We start from the raw sequence: 19,559 nt of genomic DNA, 5'->3' as shown, positions 1-19,559 counted from the left end.
TTAATGTATATAACAAAAAATCTTTATTTTTATTTTTATTTTTTTTCAGCTTGTTCTATTTTTACGGAGAAATTAAAGAGAAACGGTATATATGTGAAATCGCATTACATTGAAATCTAACATATAGTATATGTCCCCCCCTACCCTACCCTCCCCCCAAACACCCCACCTCCCTCCCCCCCCCGACTTCCCAGAGCCCGTACACGGTATAGATTTTTAACAAACACAGTCTAAAATATCTTGAGACAAAAGAAATAAGAAAAAGGGTTAATAACATCTCTACATTGGTCTTAGCTTCTTCCTGTTACACTAACTTTGAACAATTTAAATCATTCCTGATCTTAAGCATAGGCTATCTGGAATTTCTTAGTCCCATATTTGTTTTGTATATAGTCAACCCATTTTTTCCAGTCTCGTTTATATCTCTCATTTGAGTGATCTGTAAGATATGCCGATATTTTAGCCATCTCGGCTAAGTTTGTGACTTTCAATGTCCATTCTTGAGTTGTAGGCAAGTCTTCCTTCTTCCAGTATTGCGCCACCAACAGTCTTGCCCCTGTTATTAGGTGCAGAACCAAGTTAGTCTCTACCACTGTAAAGTCAGTACATATACCTAGTAAAAATAACTGAGGAGTAAACTTTATCCTTCTTTTAAAGATATTTTGCATAATCCACCATATTTTTATCCAAAATGCCTTAACCAAACATAATATGGTTAATGTATATAACAAAAAATCTTGTGGACTGCAGTTCGGATATACTTGTATAATAAAAAAACATTTTGCTGAATTCCAAGGATATAATCCACACTTTAAAGAAAAGACTGCCAAAAAAAAAAGCCTTGTTCCACTTAGAATCTCTACAAGTTGATTTCTTACACCACAATCATTTTGGAAAATTTGATGATGTCAACTTCCGGTGTCCGTGCATGCTTAGAAATAGTTCAGAGTAGTTCAGAGAACCAGTAAATACCATCTCTGACTGGCCCCGTCCCCATCTATTATCTGCCTCCCGAGTCCCAGCTGATCGGGAGGAAATGGGAGTTTTGCAGTATCCTTCCCTTGGAGAAGGGAGGGAATGGAGATTTTACAATATCCTTCCCCTGGAGAGGGGAAGGAATGGAGATTTTACAATATCCTTCCCCTGGAGTGGGGTGGGAATGGAGATTTTACAGTATCCTTCCCCTGGAGAGGGGAAGGAATGGAGATTTTACAATATCCTTCCCCTGGAGTGGGGTGGGAATGGAGATTTTACAATATCCTTCCCCTGGAGAGGGGAAGGAATGGAGATTTTACAATATCCTTCCCCTGGAGAGGGGAAGGAATGGAGATTTTACAATATCCTTCCCCTGGAGTGGGGTGGGAATGGAGATTTTACAGTATCCTGTAAAATTTTTGCGCTCTACATGGGGCAGCCCTTGAAGAGCGTTCGGAGACTTCAACTTGTCCAGAATGCAGCCGCACGAGCGATTGTGGGTGCACCCCGGTACACCCATGTTACACCTATCCTCTGCGAGCTGCACTGGCTGCCTGTTGGACTCCGGATGCGCTTCAAGGTGCTAGTCGTTACTTTTAAAGCCCTACATGGTATCGGACCTGGGTACTTGAGAGACCGCCTCCTGCCAATTACCTCCCTACGACCAATTAGATCCCACAGATTAGGCCTCCTCCGGATACCATCAGCTAGCCAATGTCGACTGTTGGCCCCCCGGGGGAGGGCCTTCACTGTGGCTGCTCCGGCCCTCTGGAACAATCTCCCCGTGGAGATTCGGACCCTCACCACCCTTCAGGCTTTCCGCAAAGCCATCAAGACCTGGCTGTTCCGGCAGGCCTGGGGCTGATGAGTTCCAAGCCCCACTTGAATTGTTGCGATAGTTGTGTAGCTTTTAATCTGTTTCTTGTATCTTGTTTTGTCTTGTTTGTTTCTTGTATTCCCCCTTCCCCATTTGTTTGTTAGCCGCCCTGAGTCCCTCGGGAATAGTATATTAAACATAAACAACAAACATAAACACATCCTTCCCCTGCCATGCCCACCAAGCCATGCTCACAGAACCGGTAGTAAAAAACCCCACCACAGATGCCGTCTAAGATGTGGGAGAAAAACATGACTATCACCAAGTTGTTGGAACACCTCACTCTTCCCCTCCTCACGTCATGTGCATTGACTGCGAGGCTGGTGAATTGTAGTAAAATATTCCTCTTTGTAGTGAAAAATATAAGCAAAAGAGTTTTTGCACCTTACCAATCAGTGAATACTGAAATTGTTGGCTAGTTGTCCATATCCATTTTTGTCTCACAAAACTGAAGCTTGGACTTCCAAAAGCCCCATCAGTCATTTATTGAGTAGAAAGTTATGGAGGAGCAAGTTATATAAAGCAAGTAATTGGTCAGTGTACATAGCCAGAGTTTAAACCTACTCCTAGAACTGATCCTCCTGCAGTGTTGTCCTTTAGGTGACTGTTGTGACTCAGCAGCAGTCTTCTGTGAGTCTTTTCGGAATGCAAGATTGGGGCTCATTAGTGGGGTTTTGGAGATAAAAGGACGGATGCTGCCATGCCCTGGTTGCAGGAGTCAACGTTCCTTGGTTCGTTCAACATTGATTGATCATCAGTCGTGGTTTATGTAAGATACACTTGGAGAAGTGCTTTGATTTCTGTAACCTTGATTCGTAGAGACTTTGGAAGAAGTGCTTTGCTTTCATTTTGTTCAACTTGTGTTGCCATACGAGAGATTTGTTTTGTATTCTGTTATCTTGTCAGAGACTGTATTTATGTTATTTTTGGGTTCGAAGCCAGTCTGAGCCGAGAACTGATAAAGAAAGTTCCTTTTAAGTTTGTTTGCCTGCCGTTTGTTAACGAGCGGAGAAGGGGGGACAGAACAGGTGACCATATACAACTTTAGGAGTTTTATTATTTCTTTTCCTTTTCATAAGGACTGTAAAGTACATTATTCATGTCTTCATTTTATAATGTCTTAACATGACTTCCATCCTGGCCTTGAGAAGCAAGAAACCTGGATATTTTAAAAGTGATCTCTGCCATGTTAGAATTATTTAGCTTAAGGCACCGATTTCTTGAGGAAGAAATGGTATGTTTAATTTAGAAGTAAAGGTTGCCCTAGTTTCATGGCTTAGATTCAGGAGCCAGAAGAACCCCAATAGCTGAGTTATGTGTCTTCAGAACTGATTTTTCAGCTAGGCTGCTAGAGTCACTATTCCATGAAATGGGATGAGAAGCAGGATTTTGCCCAGAAAGCCCAGGCTTAGTAGAGATATGATTCCAGGTTCCCTCTTGGCAGAGTCAGCTCAAACCCTAAATGGGCAAACTCATACTTGTATTTCTCTGTTTGAATCCATTTACACTCCACAGCCCAGTTTTTTCAGCTCTAACAAGGAAAACAGAAACATTAATTCCTTTTTCCATCCCTCAAACCACCTCCATCCATCTCAGAAAGAAAGAAAAAACCCCAGAAGGGAACCACCCAGTAACTCTATTGGTTCTTTGATCTGTTCCCAAAGAAATTTAAACCTTCAGCGGAGAGAAGAGAAAAGGCAGCCCTCTCTGGCCCGTTGCTTGCTTCTCCTTGTGGCAAGTTTGGGGTCACCCCAGACGGCTCTTGATACTCACCTGGAAGAAAGGTACACCTCCAAGGTAAGGAAGGCTTTTCTTGGGTCTGCAGAATTTGAGGGAACTACTAGTCTCTTTCTTTCTCAGGACTTTCTCTTCCTTCTACCTTGCAAGATTGAGCCCACACTCACATTCAAATCTGGTTCCTTATTTTTGAGGGTCAGCATCGATGTAAGCAACCTTACATCGTCTTTTGAAAGTTTATAATCTGGTTATTCTGCATCTATTCTTTTTGCAGATCTAAGGACAAACTGCCAGGTGTAAAGGGAGTTGTACTTTGATTGGAACAGCATAAAAACATCCGAGATAGTATTTTTTTTAAAAAAATTATTTCTCATATATACATTCACAATTACATAATCTCATAACTGTTGTTAATAATATGCATTTATAACAATTTTTCTCCCCTTCAGTTGACAATATAATTGAGCTTGCTTTCTTACCATCCCATACACCCATCTTATTTTATAACAATCCTACTTCTTCTTCCTTCCCTCCCTCCCTCCTTCCCTCCTTTCTTCTCTCCTTCTCTACTTCCTTCCCTCCTTCCTTCCCTCCTTCCTTCCACCTTCCTTCCCTCCTTTCTTCTGAGATAGTAATTGTGTGATCATCTGGGGTTTGGTTGTAGGTACCAACGGAGGAATATACTTTAATAACAGCATCCTGGCCAACATACATACACAATGGTCTACAATTCTTTTTTCACTCCATTGCTATTTCTTTTCATTAGTATCTTGCCATGCATATCTTGCAGGTATTAAAGTTCCATTAAAATTAGTATAAAATCAATCATATTGGAATAAATATGCAGCCTTCAAGCAATAAATCCTTAGGTTGTTGTTTTTGAAAAGTAGCAGTTTGATTCTGATTTAAACATGAAGACATTTGATTGAAAGTGGTTGTCTCAAAAAAAAAAAGAGAGATTGTCTTGTTTCTTCTTTTTTTTTTTTTTTTTGGCCTAATATATCAAAAGTTATTCTTGTTGAACAAGGTAGGATTGTTTCTAAATAAACACGCATAAGGCCAGGTTCAGAATTCTATATCGGTGTGGGGCCTTGGTGTGCGCTATTGTTATACAAATGAAACATTTTTAAAATCTTCATTGGCACATTGTATGCTTGTATGTAGTAAAGATAAAAGTAGATCACATCAAAAATATATTTATTATTCAAAGTAGCCTCAAACATAGTACACTTTAGTATGTTAAATTTAAGTCTAAAACAACAACTTTGAACCTGTTTGGAATATTCATCTTCTAATAGTTCCAGATTCATTACTTTCCAATTTGCTAATTTCAATTAATAATGTAATTTTCCTAATTTATCATAAGTTTGGCACATATACACTTTCTACCACTGTAATAGTTAGAATTCTTATGTATTGGCTCCAGCATAGTGTAAGGCTCATTTTCAGATGATTTTTATATTTATACAGTATTTAAAAGAATTTGCTATCTGCAATTTGTGCATAATCTTATAAAATAAAACGACTGCAGTAAACTCCATATTTCAAATGAGGCAGAGGGAATAGCAGATGAGATTCTATAGGACTTACTCCAAAAATGGTATCCTATTAAATATAAATTCTCTGGCTAATATGTCACTTTGGCTACTAATTCAGAGATGGTTTTCCAGAAACTTGAAAATAGTACATATCACTTTCTCTCCTGTCATAACTGCAGCACTATATTATAAGTGTAGTTTGAACCAGGTACCGCTGAAGTACGCGTAAAAGATAGAGGACAAATAATTTCTCCCATGTCTGATGCTTTCTTTTATCCAAGAGTAAAGCTTGGATAATTACAGATGATCCAATAATAAAGTTTCATATGGAGAACTGTTGTGGCCCAGCAGATGCTGTTGGAGCTGCCACCGGACTCCGACAGCAAGGGGCCCTCTGAGTTGGCTCTGGAGATGTGGAGGACCCTGGACAGGGTTCTGACTCCGAGCAGGCCGCAGAGAGGCTGGTTGGCCACCAGGAGGCACCTGAGCCTTGGACCAGTGGGGAGGAGACAAGGGAGAGTGAGCCGGAGGCCAGTAGTGAGTTGTTCCTGGATGCATGCCATCGAAGAGCTAATAGGCATCAGGAACAATTATGCAATTACAGGAGGTGATTGTACTCAGGTGGTGGTCATTAGGCTCCTCTCCAGACTATAAAAAGCTACTGGTGCACACGCCCCTCTTTGCAGAAGTCAACGCAGGATTGAATGTCGGAGGACATTACTGTGAGCTTGGCAGGCTGGATTGCTGCCAAGCCTTATCTGTGTTTATTGCTGCCTGAGTTTGTCTGACTTGCTGCTGTTTGTTATGCTTGGCTTTCAGCCACCGAGGTCTTGGTGTCTTGCTATTAAAGTACATTCCAGTTAAGCTTGTCTCGGCATTTGTTACTGGCCGGAGGAGGGGGTCAGAACAGAGAACTATTGGCTCACTAGTGCTTCACAAATAAAATGGGCTGTGGCATAAATTTACTGATAATTATAACCTCGAAACAGGATTTTAGTAAAAACAATATTTTATTTTGATTGGCTGAAAGATTATTCAGTTTCCATTTTTAGTACCACTCCTAAGGATTGAAATTTGCAAATTAGATTGAGGCCCATATGTGCACACAGGTAAGCAGGGAATACATATGGTCACAATTTAGTTTAAAAGAAAATAATACAGATGTTGGCAAAGATTCCTGTCATTTTCATTGCCATCCAAAGTTGCTCTCTTCAGAGTGGCCCTTACATAAAATTATAATATAAGTTATAATTGTGATATTCACATCAACCAATGTACAGCCATCCTAACAACTAATTTTCTTTGGTATCTGGAAGAATCTTTGCTGAGGCTAGTCAACATATAACCCATTAGACCTCCTTATTAAGAGACAATTTTTCTGCTATTATTCACTGCAACACATCCCTTTAATCAGAGATTTCTTGGTTCTACCTTAATTCATGCCTAGTGATTCAATGAATTCATTATATAATAAGCCTTTGTCCCAAGAAGAAAGTCAGGCCAATTTTTAGGCTACTTAAAAGATGAATTTTACTCTGGATTGGCAACAAGCAAAGCTGGAATCAATTTGTGGCCCTGACAAACTCTAATTACAAAGTCACGCTTGTGGCTGAGAATGTCATGTGGCAAAACTGAGGGAAGGAGGTTTATTTTAAAAAAATGAATGACTTGTTGTAATTGGCAGGTTTGGATAAAAAACACTGCCAAATAAGATCATGGATCATCCTTACTACACTTTATTGCTATCATTTAAGCAGTTTTAATCCAAAGTTTTGGCATAATGTTTTTCAGAATAAACTAGGCACCCTGAGATAGATAATTTCTGTGGTGAGAGAGAAAGTTTGGAAAATAAAATAGCACATTTTTAGCAATGTCCTTGATGACAGGTAGTCAGCCAAACCACAGGATAGCTTTGAGGAGAAGCTATTTCAGAAGAATGGTATGTTGTGAGATGAGAAGGGAAGAGAAAGGAGCATATTTGGTCATCCTAATAATTGTTTTTTAGAGCTTCCCTCAAGCAGTGCTTCTGGCTGGAAAATTTATGGGAGAAATCTAAACATTGTTTCGGATTAAATCATTTTAAGGTAAGATAGTGTCATTTTAGCATTTGCATTGGCGGTTTTTAAACAATTGCACATTGATTTTATTCTGGACTCTGTCAGTTCATACCTTCCAACAGCTTTATTAAAAAAAAGTTTTACTAATGTAATTGTGGAACCACAATATAGAATTAAGAAAGAAAATTTGAATCTCTATCTATCTATCTATCTATCTATCTATCTCCATATCCATATCCATATCCATATCCATATCCATATCCATATCCATATCCATATCCATATCCATATCCATATCCATATCCATATCCATATCCATCCATCCATCCATCCATCCATCCATCCATCCATCCATCCATCTATCATCATCTATCATCTATCATCTATCATCTATCATCTATCATCTATCTATCTATCTATCAGCACAAATGCAACACAAATGTACAAATGTAACAAAGGCAACAGTAAAAATAATGGCTTTCTGTCGTGATGGTCTCTTGTGATGAGCCGATAGACAGAGAAAGGAAGCAGTGTGCTTCCTCCCATATTTGGGCATACCAGGGGTTGTGACACAATACATACCTATTTCCCTGGCCTAGCTGATAAAGGAAGAGAGCCTGTGGCTTAGTGGCTAATATAACTGCCTGATATGTAATACAGCCCAGGTTCAATTCCCAGTAAGGGTATGGCTAGCTGATGAGAGCTAAATAGCTTGAAATAGATCTATACTGGTCTCCCTTTATTTATCAGCACAAATGCAAAATATATATATATATATATATATATATATATATATATATATATATATATATATATATATATATATATATACACACACACACACACACACACACATACACACACACACACACACACACACACACACACACACACGTGTTAGGAAAATAATCTAAGACAGATTGTTTTAATAATTAAGGCACCAGGCTAAAAACTAGGAGTGTTCTAGTCTCACCTACATGCCAAGCCAGAAAGGTGACCTTGGATTACTCACTTTCTCTCAGCCCTAGGCAAGCGATTCTTGCCAAGGAAACTGCAAGAACGTAATCACCGGGAGTCCACACTAACTTCAAAACTACATGCGTGTGTGCAGATACAGGTTTAGAAAAGATATGATGCTGTGTTCATTGTAGCCACCATTTCACCTGGATGTCAATGGATAAGAACAGATTAAAATGATACCTAAGAGTTAGCATCATTTTTAGCATCCAGCTTACTGCCTTCCACGTATGTTGTCATTTACACATCTGTAGATCTCAAGCTCTATGCCAGAAACATTTTTTAATTAACTAATATTGCAAACTGCAGCTAATTAAGCACATCTTTCTACAGGATGTGGATTGCAAACATTAGGATGTCATTAGATGACAGCAGATACAGATACAGAGTCATTATTTGAAGCATAAAAATGTTGAGCAAATTTGGCCCATATTTTGAAGAATAAACTTTGCAGAACTGCTCAAACTTAAAAAAACTCAGTGCTTGCTTCATCAGAACGATTCTAGCTACACTTCTGATCAACAAAGTTGGAGTAGAAACTAATCGCTTATTCTTATATATGCCAACATCTCGTTGAAATCATTTGTATTACCAGTGCAATCAAAACACAGCAGAAAAATAAATTATACTGTACACATGAAATTGTAAGCCTCTTACACAAAAATATTGGACAAAAATTTGGAAATGGGTGCAAGAAATTACAGGAGAACAGATAAAATACCAACCCGAAATCTTTCTACTGGGAATAATCAAAGGGAAATATACAAAGAAAATTAAGTACATATTAACACATCTGCTAACTACAGCTAGAATAGCATTTGCCCAATGCTGGAAACAAAATAATACCCCCTCGGATGAATTAGTGATAAAAAAACTTTGGATTGTGCAGAGATGGACAAATTAACACTGAAATTAAAAGATAAAGAAGAGTCGGAATATTATGAAATTTGGAACAATTGGTACAAATGGCTGCAAAACAAGAATAAAATTAATTAAGCCAAAAAACTATATATAAATATATATAGAACTATGTATAAAGATCTGTAAATATAGAAGCGAAATATTATATACATGTACAGGTATGGTGATATAACAATGTTGATGTAATGACTGTAAGGTGTTGTAAAAGGGAAAAAATAATAAAAAAAATCTGCTAATGAAATTGTAAGCCTCTTTCAGGGTATGTTCTTTGAGCCCAAAGGAAATTTCCATTTTAGAAATGATTAGGTAACACCAGTGGTGGGATTCAGCCAGTTCGCACCTATTCGGGAGAACCAGTTGTTAACTTTCTAAGCAGTTTGGAGAACCGGTTGTTGGAAGAAATCTCCTTTTGTTTTTCCCCACTTTACAGGGCTAATCCTGTAAGGAAGGCAGGAAGGAAACATTCTGGTGTTGTTTCTAGCCTCATCTTTATTGCTCTGCTTACAGTAACTGCCTCTCTGGTTAACCTTAATTACATTGTAACAGCTAAGGTGAAGCGCCCATCGACTTGAGTGACATTGAATTGGCCACGCCCACACGGTCACATGACCGAGCCACACCTACCCAGCTGGTCATTAGGGCAGAGAACCGGTTGTTAAATTATTTGAATCCCACCACTGGGTAACACTTTTCTCATTCTTCTGTCCAGGAAATGAAATTATGGTAGTTATACTTCAAACTTTGCGGGTAGATTTAAACAACGAATAATCAATTTTGCACTGACCCCAGACCACACCATGGAATTTGCTTTGTTTGAACTGAGATGTGGATGCAGCTTTGATGAACTTTAGCAATCCAGGTACTAGAGATCTGTGTTATCAACAAAAATTAAACACCACAAACAAATCTGAGGTTTTTTTTTAACCAACTCAAATGATTTTTTTTATTGTAACAAGGCAAATAAATGAAATATTTAATGGTTTTCGTAAACAAACATATATTTATCTATGGAGCTTCTTAACTGCTTCGAATTACCCTCTCTTATCTCACACATTGGCTAAACTGAATCACTGCTTTGTTGCATTATTTTGGTCAGCACCTCTTCATTGAGTAATTAGGAAAGAAGACCAGGAGACTCCATAGGTAGAAATCGAGTGTACTTTTACTAATTATAAATGATTAAAGGCGTAGCAAAGCGAAGACTGATTATTTAGGCGCGAAAGTGAGTGATATATAAAATAACCCATTCCCCACCCCTTGGCATCCCAGTTGCAGTCCAATCATAATTCTCCTAAGTGTCAGGTGTGAGATAACTTCGAAAGGCATCACCAAGATGGAATGTCGGTGCCGTTAGCCTTGGCGGGAACCTCCTCCGCATGCGTAGTCCGACAGGCAGTAGAACTCCAGAATCTTCCTCCAGCACAATAAGTAACCACTCCCAAATACCATGCCCTCCCTCCCCGTTTCATGGCAGCCGAAGCAGCAGCAAAGCAGAGGCTGACAATTTTCCTCTTTAAACACCTGTACCTTACAGATAGTCTTCGGATTACAAACCCTCCTTCAGCAACTATTCAAAGTTCCTCAGAGTTCCAGTTGCTGCAGGGTCTCCAAGGTCTCGTGATAGCAAGTGGTCGGTGCTCATCTTGCGATTATGACCTTGCAGTGTGATTGCAATTTCTGATATTCTTTGTGAGCTTCGGACAAGCAAAGTCAACAAGGAAGCCAACAGAGAGTCAGAAATTGTTCACTTTTTCGTCTTTCCACACTCTGTAACACTTGCCCATAGCGCATGCGCATAGGGCACACACACACACTACCTATGCACACATCCACATTCTGCAGGTCCTGTCTGTAGCATGGCCTGCTTGCCTGGGACTTCCACATCTTCCCGCTTATTGACCTAGGGTTATAACAGCAAGCGGCACTGCCAGGATTGCCATGGCTAATTGATGTGGTCATGTGATATTGTGCTTTATGACAGCATCACTTGGCAATGGAAATTCTGGTCTCAATTGATGTTATAACACAAGGACCACCTGTACTTTGACTTCTGCTTGAGGCTTAGGGAGGAGGGTGAAAAGAAGCCCTAAGCTTCTTGGAAAGCTATCTCCTTGGCCATGCTTCTTTATGTTGTTACTCCTGATCTGTCTTTTCCAAGGTAGCTACAGCGGTTTGTCTAGGCACTCCATTCTACAGATCCTTCTTCCTCATTTGCATGCTCCTCACTCATACGTCCGTCCTTCCTCCTGAGTTCCTTTTTCTAACTTGGTTGCCTGATTCCTCCACAAGGTTTAATTCTTGCTCCTTGATGTGTATATTGCAGCTCCCATCCATGCAGAAACTCATAGCATAAACACAAAACTACTTTGCCTGGTAAGGCTTCACCTCATAAATCTTGCCCTACAAGTCAGAAAGCCTTGCTCAGAGGGGTCTTAATTAATTTAGGAACCTTCTGATGGTTTAACGGTCACTTTTCATACTATTGGCAAACAGAAAAAACTTGAACGTTGAGCCAAACTATAATTCAAGCTCAGTGGCACATGCATGATTAAATACTCCCTTGAAAGCATTTAAAATACTTCTTCCCATACCTACTTCCTACACATAGTAATCTGTTCTGACCCCACTTGTCCTACACCAAAGCACGCCAAGACAAAGATACGTCAAGGATTTATTAACACACAGACAGGGCCTTGGCAGCAATCCAGCATGGACAAGACGTTGGCAGCAATCCAGCACAGACTAACCTTGGCAGCAATCCAGCCTGCCAAGCTAGCCACAAGAGTTCTCCAGCTCAAGTGAATACGTTGACTTCTGCAAAGGGCGTGTGCACAATCATTCCTTTTATAGTCTTGAGAGGAGCCTAATTACCACCAGTTGAGGGCAATTATCTCCTGTAACTGCTTAATTGTTCCTTATGCCTATTAGCTCTCCATTGCCGGGCATCCAGGAACAACTCCCTTGTGTCCTCCCCACTGCTCCAATGCATGACGTCACGATCACACTCCCTTATCTCCTCCCCACTGGTCCATGGGTCAGGCGCCACCTGGTGGCCAACCAGCCTCTCTGCGCCCTGCTCGGAGTCGGAACCTTGTCCAGGGTCCTCCACATCCTCCAGAGCCGACTCATAGGGCCCCTCACTGTCGGAGTCTGGTGGCAGCTCCAATGGCACCTGCTGGGCCACAACAGTAATCTATTTTTCCAAATCACAGAGAAACATAGTTTACATGGTGTAAAGGAATGGGTATGTATTTATGTATGAATTTATTATGCAAGAAGCGAGGGGTTGCCAGAGTGTATTCTGCAGGGATAACCAATGCCCAACAAGTCTCTTCTATGTCTAGATCAGCTCTTGATCAATTCCCCAGTCAAGATTGCCAGAAATATTTTTTCCTGCACTCTTAATAATATCTAGAAAATAGCTTTTGTATGGCTTACCTCATCTTTCCTTCTCATTTCCCCAGTTGAGCCTTTCTCTTCTTGTATTTACAGAAGCACAATGGCCATGTGGATTATTTTCCTGGGGATTCTGATGCACTGCTCCTTCCTGGAGGTCCTGGCACAACTCCCTGCTCAGCCCGAAAACTGCTCTGACCAAACCCAGAAGATCAGCTTTAGTCACTCGTACAAGATTAATGCGCCTGAATCCTTTCAGTTCAAAGTGGAACCAGATCCGGGGCCTCTCCAAGACAACAATCACATGATGTTCACGAATGGTGAAGTAGATGGGGATGAGGAGCAAAACATTATATTCAGGCATAACATTCGGCTGCAAACTCCTAAGAGAGACTGTGAAGTCCTTGAAAAGGTTAAAGCTTTGCTGGAAAGACTGGAAAATTTAGAACTAGAAGTGGTACATCTAAAAAGGATCTGTAACCCTCAAACGTGTTGTGGAAGAGGACAAGGTGAGGAAGCGAGTTGTGTAGCCTGTTGGCTGTATATTGTGCCCTATCATGTGCCTGACGCTTGCCTTATATCACCCACCAAACACTGGCTTGCTTGTCATCCATAAGGGGGGACCCAGATTTAGCATAGTGGATTTCAAGACTATTTGAAATTTTGTAAACAATTTCACCGGGTTTTGAGTTGAGTTGAGTTGAGTTGAGTTTATTATATTTCTATGCTGCCCTATTCCCCGAAGGGGACTCAGGGCAGCTCACAACCAAGTCAGGGGGGTGTGTGTGTACAAATAAGAAAAAGAGCACGAACAAAACAATACCACAATTTAAAACACTCAACAACCATACCATTCGAGGGGGGAGAAAAAACACATTAGCCCCAGGCCTGTCGGAACAGCCAGGTTTTAAGGGCTTTGCGGAAGGCCTGGAGGGTGGTGAGGGTCCGAATCTCCACGGGGAGTTCTTATGCGGATTCACCCTATACCAGTGGTGGGTTTCAAAAATTGTTCAAACCTACTCCGTGGGTGTGGCCTCCTTTGTGGGAGTGGCTTGCCACCCATGTGACCGGATGGGAGTAGCTTGCCGCCCATGTCACCGGATATGAAGATGCCGACGACACTTGTCAGAACCACCTTAAATTACCTCACACACAGCACTGGAATGCATAAGAATATGATGTAAACTTGTTTTTTAAAAGGCATCTTTGGTTTGCGTTAAAACAACTTCAACACACGCAATGTTCTGCTTGCACCACAAACGCAGTAGTCATCCTTTCCTTTCACAGAGGCACTGAGTTTTATAAATATGAGCATGATAGTGTAGAATAATCATATCCAAGGACCAGTGGTGGGTTTCAAAAAACTTTGGAACCTCTTCTGTAGGTGTGGCCTGCTTTCCGGGTCCACTGGTAGAACCTCTTCTAACCGGTTCAGTAGATTTGACGAACCGGTTCTACCGAATAGGTGCGAATTGGTAGGAATCCAGCTCTGCCCTATACCCAATAGAAATCCATTCATCATCTTATTATTATCCTTAAAAGCAAAGCAATAGTTTTGCACATGTTGGCTTAGGGGTAAAAGATCTAGATCTAGTTCAAGATGCTTTTTGCTTAAAACTGGAACTCAGGCATGTAAACAAGGTGTCAGTGTTCATTATTCTTTTCAAGTGAGCTGGGATCTCGGTGCCCATGTGTCTTTTTTCTTCCATTTTTCCCCCCCTATGTTCTGGACCCCTTGCTGAACAGGCGTGTCATCCTGCAGTGGCCATGGCACTTTCATCCAAGAGATCTGCAGCTGCAGCTGCGAGGAAGGCTGGGAAGGGCAGGACTGTTCCCAACCCACGTGCCCAGGAAATTGCAGCGGTAACGGGCGCTGCATTGATGGCCGGTGTGTTTGCAACGCCCGCTACGCTGGTGACGACTGCAGTCAACTCCTGTGTCCTGAGAACTGCAGTGGAAATGGGGTCTGTGTCCATGGGGTGTGCCAGTGTTACCAGGAGTTCACTGGAGATGACTGCAGTGAGAAGAGGTGCCCCAATGACTGCAGTGGCAATGGATACTGTGACAGTGGCGAGTGTTACTGTAAGGATGGTTTCATAGAGCTAGACTGCTCTAAAGGTAAGAGGCTTTCCCTGGCTGTCCCCGCAATGTTTTTTTTTCCCCCGGTTCAAAAGTTTTATTTCTTTTAAAACAAACATTTCATCATTCCTCAATCAGTAAGACATCGGAGTACAATTTTTGTGTGTGTCAAAACAGTTCTAGTTTACCACCAAATTCTTGTCTAGCCTAATGTATACCCCTCCCTCCCTCCACCCTACCCCCCAATCCCCTCCTCCTTCCCCCCCCCCCGACTTCCCAGAACCCGTACACACACGGTATGGATTTTTAACAAACACAGTCTAAAATCTATTGAGAAAAAAGAAATAAAGAAATTAATGACATCTCTACGTTGACCTTAGCTTCTTCTTGCTGAGCTAACTTTAAACAATTTAAATCATTTCTGATCTTAAGCATAGGCTAACTGGAATTTCTTGGTCCCATATTTATTTTGTATATAGTCAATCCATTTTTTCCAGTCTCGTTTATATCTCTCATTTGAGTGATCTTTAAGATATGCCGATATTTTAGCCATCTCGGCTAAGTTTGTGACTTTCAATGTCCATTCTTGAGTTGTAGGCAAGTCTTCCTTCTTCCAGTATTGCGCCACCAACAGTCTTGCTGCCGTTATTAGGTGCAGAATCAAGGTAGTCTCTACCACTGTAAAGTCAGTACATATACCTAGTAAGAATAACTGAGGAGTAAACTTTATCCTTCTTTTAAAGATATTTTGCATAATCCACCATATTTTTATCCAGAATGCCTTAACCTTTTGGCAGGTCCACCATATATGATAATATGTAGCATCGAGAGAACCACACCTCCAACATTTAGGCTGTACATTCGGATACATAGAAGCCAGCTTTTTAGGATCTAAATGCCATCTATAGAACATCTTATAAAATTTTTCTCTCAGATTTTGAGCTTGTGTGAATTTCACATTTGTTACCCATATTCTTTCCCATGTATCCAACATTATTGGTTCTTCAATATTTTGAACCCACTTGCTGTCCCCGCAATGTTGAGGGACCTCCAAATGAAGATTCCGTAGAAAGGCCATTCTGCCATTGCTTTTTCAACACACCCCGTCTGGAACGGGGTTGGGGGCGGGAGGAATCGCATTTATACACATCTTCATCCTCGTTGCATGCAAGGCCAGGGCATCTTTTGGCTTTTTGCTTTTCTTTTTACTGTAAGTCGATATGAGAATGCCTAGAGAAGTTCAAAATACGGAATAACCTTTGGGATATTTCACGGATTAGCATCTTGAATTCATTGTATTATTTCAAAGACTGGCTTGGGCCTCAAGCAATTGCTCCTGTTATCGCCTCTCAGCCTTAATTAGTTTTTTAGCCAAATATGGGAAGGTTTTGAAAAAAAAAACCTGTTTTCCAGAAATCTTTCCATCTTTTTAAAATATTATAACTTAACCATTGTGGTATGTTGTATGTATGAGTAGCATACAATAAGTCCGAGGATACATATTGAGAGCTGTCTGAACTTATTCTGACTTATTCATGCACATTGTTAAGGCTACAGGGTTTGCTAATTTGTGGCTCATTGTGTCAGCGTTCCAAGTATCATGTAGAATTAAATCAGAGTCCAAAGCAAAACGATACTTAAAGTGGCGCAGTGGTTAGGGTGCAGTACTGCAGGCCACTTCAGCTGACTGTTATCTGCAGTTCAGCGGTTCTAATCTCAACGGCTCAAGGTTGACTCAGCCTTCCATCCTTCCGAGGTGGGTGAAATGAGGACCCAGACTGTGGGGGCGATATGCTGACTCTGTAAACCGCTTAGAGAGGGCTGAAAGCCCTATGAAGCGGTATATAAGTCTAACTGCTATTGCTTTTGCTAAGTTCCAATTTAATAGATCAGACATCTTGGCATTATGCTATGAAATCCCAATTCTGGAAATTACATCAGAATCCCACCCAGTTAAAAGTTCATGATCTTGTCCCCACACCCACAATCCCTCACATGGTCCAATCTTCTTCTTCCACGCTAGCACCCACACCCAGCTGCTTCCGGTCAGGTGCAAAGGTGCGGAGACAAAAGATGACCTTGAGCTTCTAGAAAGGGATTTTTTATTTTGAAAACAACACATTCTACCCCTTGCTATTCCCCCTCCCCCTTAATGAGAGTGTGGCAGGCCAAAGATTCTTAAAGGAACCACTGCAGGCCTGACACATTGTTTTGCTCTAACTCAGGCAGCACTGTACATGTGGCACTATAACCGGAAAGGCACATTTTGTATGCTCTTGAAATTTTGTTTCCAAGGGACCTGAAGCAACTCTTATATATTGAACAGAATATTTATTACTGCTGCTATTATTTCCTAGGAATATAATCTACCAGAAAGTGCTCTCCAATTTCTTTTGCATTGAATTGGGAGCTCTGTTTAATTTGCCATAGGATTTGTGAATACGAACTACATTATCCCTCATTTCAAGGAATGCAGCTGAGTACTTCAAGAGTGCCAGTTTCTCTTCCAGGGAGGTTGATCCATTTCTAATCTACTTACTTTTCTAAATTCTCTAATGATGAATGAAGTAACATAATGGACTCTTATGCTACATATCAATATTTATTGAACTGTCAAGGATTTTAACTGCCATTCTGATGAAAGAGTGTTTGTTGTCTTTACTTGGATAGTCACACAAAGGCAAAATGCAAAGAAAGATACAGTTCGTATATCCTTGAAGAAAGATAACAGTAATCTACAATATTTCTTTTTGTTTTCTACAGTTACTGTAAGTTACCTCTGACCTCCTTGCAGTTGATCAAACATTTTGCTTGAAAAAAAGAAAGTCAACTTAAGATAATGCAACTTAAAATGGATATATTTTATTAGGTCCTAGATCTGCACTTTACCATCTGATGAAAATATTCCAGTTCTGAAGGAATTGGACACTGCTGCTGCTTAATGCATGAAAAATAATGTCAGCAAATATTTATTGTCAACACTTGTGCCACTAATTATTTAAAAGATGAGATGCTGTGGCCTACCTATTGCTAAGCAGATTATGCAGATAAAATGAAACGTGATATGCCTCGCTCAACTCACAGGCTGCATTATTTTAAAATCTTCCCATTATTTCCCGACAGTGCTTCCCCCATGGAATATCCATCTCCTTAAAACCACTGAAAATTCCCTAACTATTGGCTGGGATAAGATAACAGATGTCGACTACTATCTCATCAGCTACTTTCCTGTCGGGGAAAAGGCCTTGATGAAACAAATACAGGTGCCCAAAGATCAGACAAATTATGAGATTCGGGGTCTGATTCCTGGCACAGAATATGTAATCACACTTCGCAATGTAAAGAAGGAACTCTACAGCGAACCAGAACTCCTGCAAGGTAGCACAGGTAGGACACTCCAATTACCTTTCCACTATCTTTGAACCTGCAGGCTAAGGCTAAGTCTTTGAAAAAGGCTAAGTCTTTGAAAAAGTAATAATACAAACATTGCTTCTTAAGAAAATGGTACCCTATATGAATGATGGTTCTTTGAATGAAGAAATGTCTGAATGGTAGCTATTTCTAACATTTTGACCCAAGTTGGATTCCAGTGTCCTACAGAAAAAGGAAAGTAACTGATAGGGATCAGCTTAACTGTAACTCTCTTTGCAATGTTTTTATCTGCTAACTTAATTTATCTTCTTCATTTGTTTCTTTCCTTGGTTACCTCCTTACCCAAAGTGAGGCCAGAGGGTGCAGCCCAGGGGTGGGTTTCAGGTGGTTTGCGGCGGTCCCCGTGAACCGGTTGGTCGGCGAACCCGGGAAGTAAGTAACTTCTGGGAACTCCGAAGGGTCCACCCGCCCGCCCGCGTTTCTTACCCGGTTTTGACGAGTTCTGCGCTTCCACGCATGCGCAGGACACATACAGCGCCTGCGCAATCCTCCAGGAGCAGCTGGAGCATTGCACAGACACTAGTATGCATGCGTGCACTGTGCGCGTGCACGAGGATGCCGCCGGCCCCGTTCCAACCGGTTTGGTTGGAACGGGGCGAGAAACCCACCCCTGCTGCAGCCCCTCTAAATGGAGTCACATTTCATCCCACTATGATGGGGAGGAATCATGTGCATATCTATGACATGTCAGTGGGAGGTTCCCTCTGAAAAGTAACTGTTTAAAGACAAGAATTAAAGACAAGAATGATCACTGATTGAATACTGTAGCAGATGGTGCTAATATTCTGTCTGAATCCAGTTCCCTCAAGATTTCTCCAGAGTTTGTGGTAGATTTTTTTTCATGACCACAGCCACAGCCAAGAATTTCATGAGGAGTAAATATCCATGGTCTAAATTAGTTTCCCTGAGGGTTTGAAAACTGTTTTCCAACTGCATGTTTTCCAAGGTCCCTTCTCCTATCTCGGGGTTTGGAAAAAGGCAAAAACTCACAAGTAAAGATCAAAATGAAGCCTTTCCTTCCATCCAATAACATTTAGACAAAGTCCCCACTGATAATCATGGATTGTTTTGATACCTGTTGTATGTATGGAACAGTGGTGGGTTTCAAATTTTTTTTGAACCTACTCTGTGGGTGTGGACTCCTTTGGGGGGAGTGGCTTGCTGACCATGTGACCTGGTGGGAGTAGCTTGCCGGCCATGTGTTTTCTTTCTTTCTCTCTCTCCCTCTCTCCTTCCTTCCTTCCTTTTGTCTCTCTGTCCCTTTTTCCTTTTTTTCTTTCATCTCTCTCTTACTTTTTCTTTTTTTATTTATTCCTTTCTTTCTTTCTCTTTCTCTCTCTGTGTGAGTCTGTGTGTGTGTGTGTGTGTGTGTGTCTGTGTATCAGTGGTGGGTTTCAAAATTTTTTGGAACCTCTTCTGTAGGTGTGGCCTGCTTTCCGGGTCCACTGGTGGAACCTCTTCTAACTGGTTCGGTAGATTTGACGAACTGGTTCTACCGAACCGGTGCGGACTGGTAGGAACCCACCTCTG

At 41.0% G+C, this 19,559-nt stretch overlaps 1 protein-coding gene across 1 annotated transcript in view; it reads left to right on the top strand.

Moving 5' to 3' along the window:
- Positions 1-12,621: 12,621 nt before the first annotated feature.
- The window catches only part of TNN (tenascin N), a 47,599-nt gene continuing 40,661 nt past the window's right edge, over positions 12,622-19,559 (top strand). The window contains exons 1-3 of the mRNA XM_032226806.1: positions 12,622-13,027; positions 14,265-14,636; positions 17,721-17,984. Coding sequence (XP_032082697.1) covers positions 12,622-13,027; positions 14,265-14,636; positions 17,721-17,984 — 1,042 coding nt within the window. The remainder of the gene's footprint in view (positions 13,028-14,264; positions 14,637-17,720; positions 17,985-19,559) is intronic.

This window comes from Thamnophis elegans, chromosome 11 (assembly GCF_009769535.1).
Source record: "Thamnophis elegans isolate rThaEle1 chromosome 11, rThaEle1.pri, whole genome shotgun sequence".
Lineage (NCBI taxonomy): Eukaryota > Metazoa > Chordata > Lepidosauria > Squamata > Colubridae > Thamnophis > Thamnophis elegans.
This window is presented reverse-complemented; position numbering and strand designations above follow the sequence as displayed.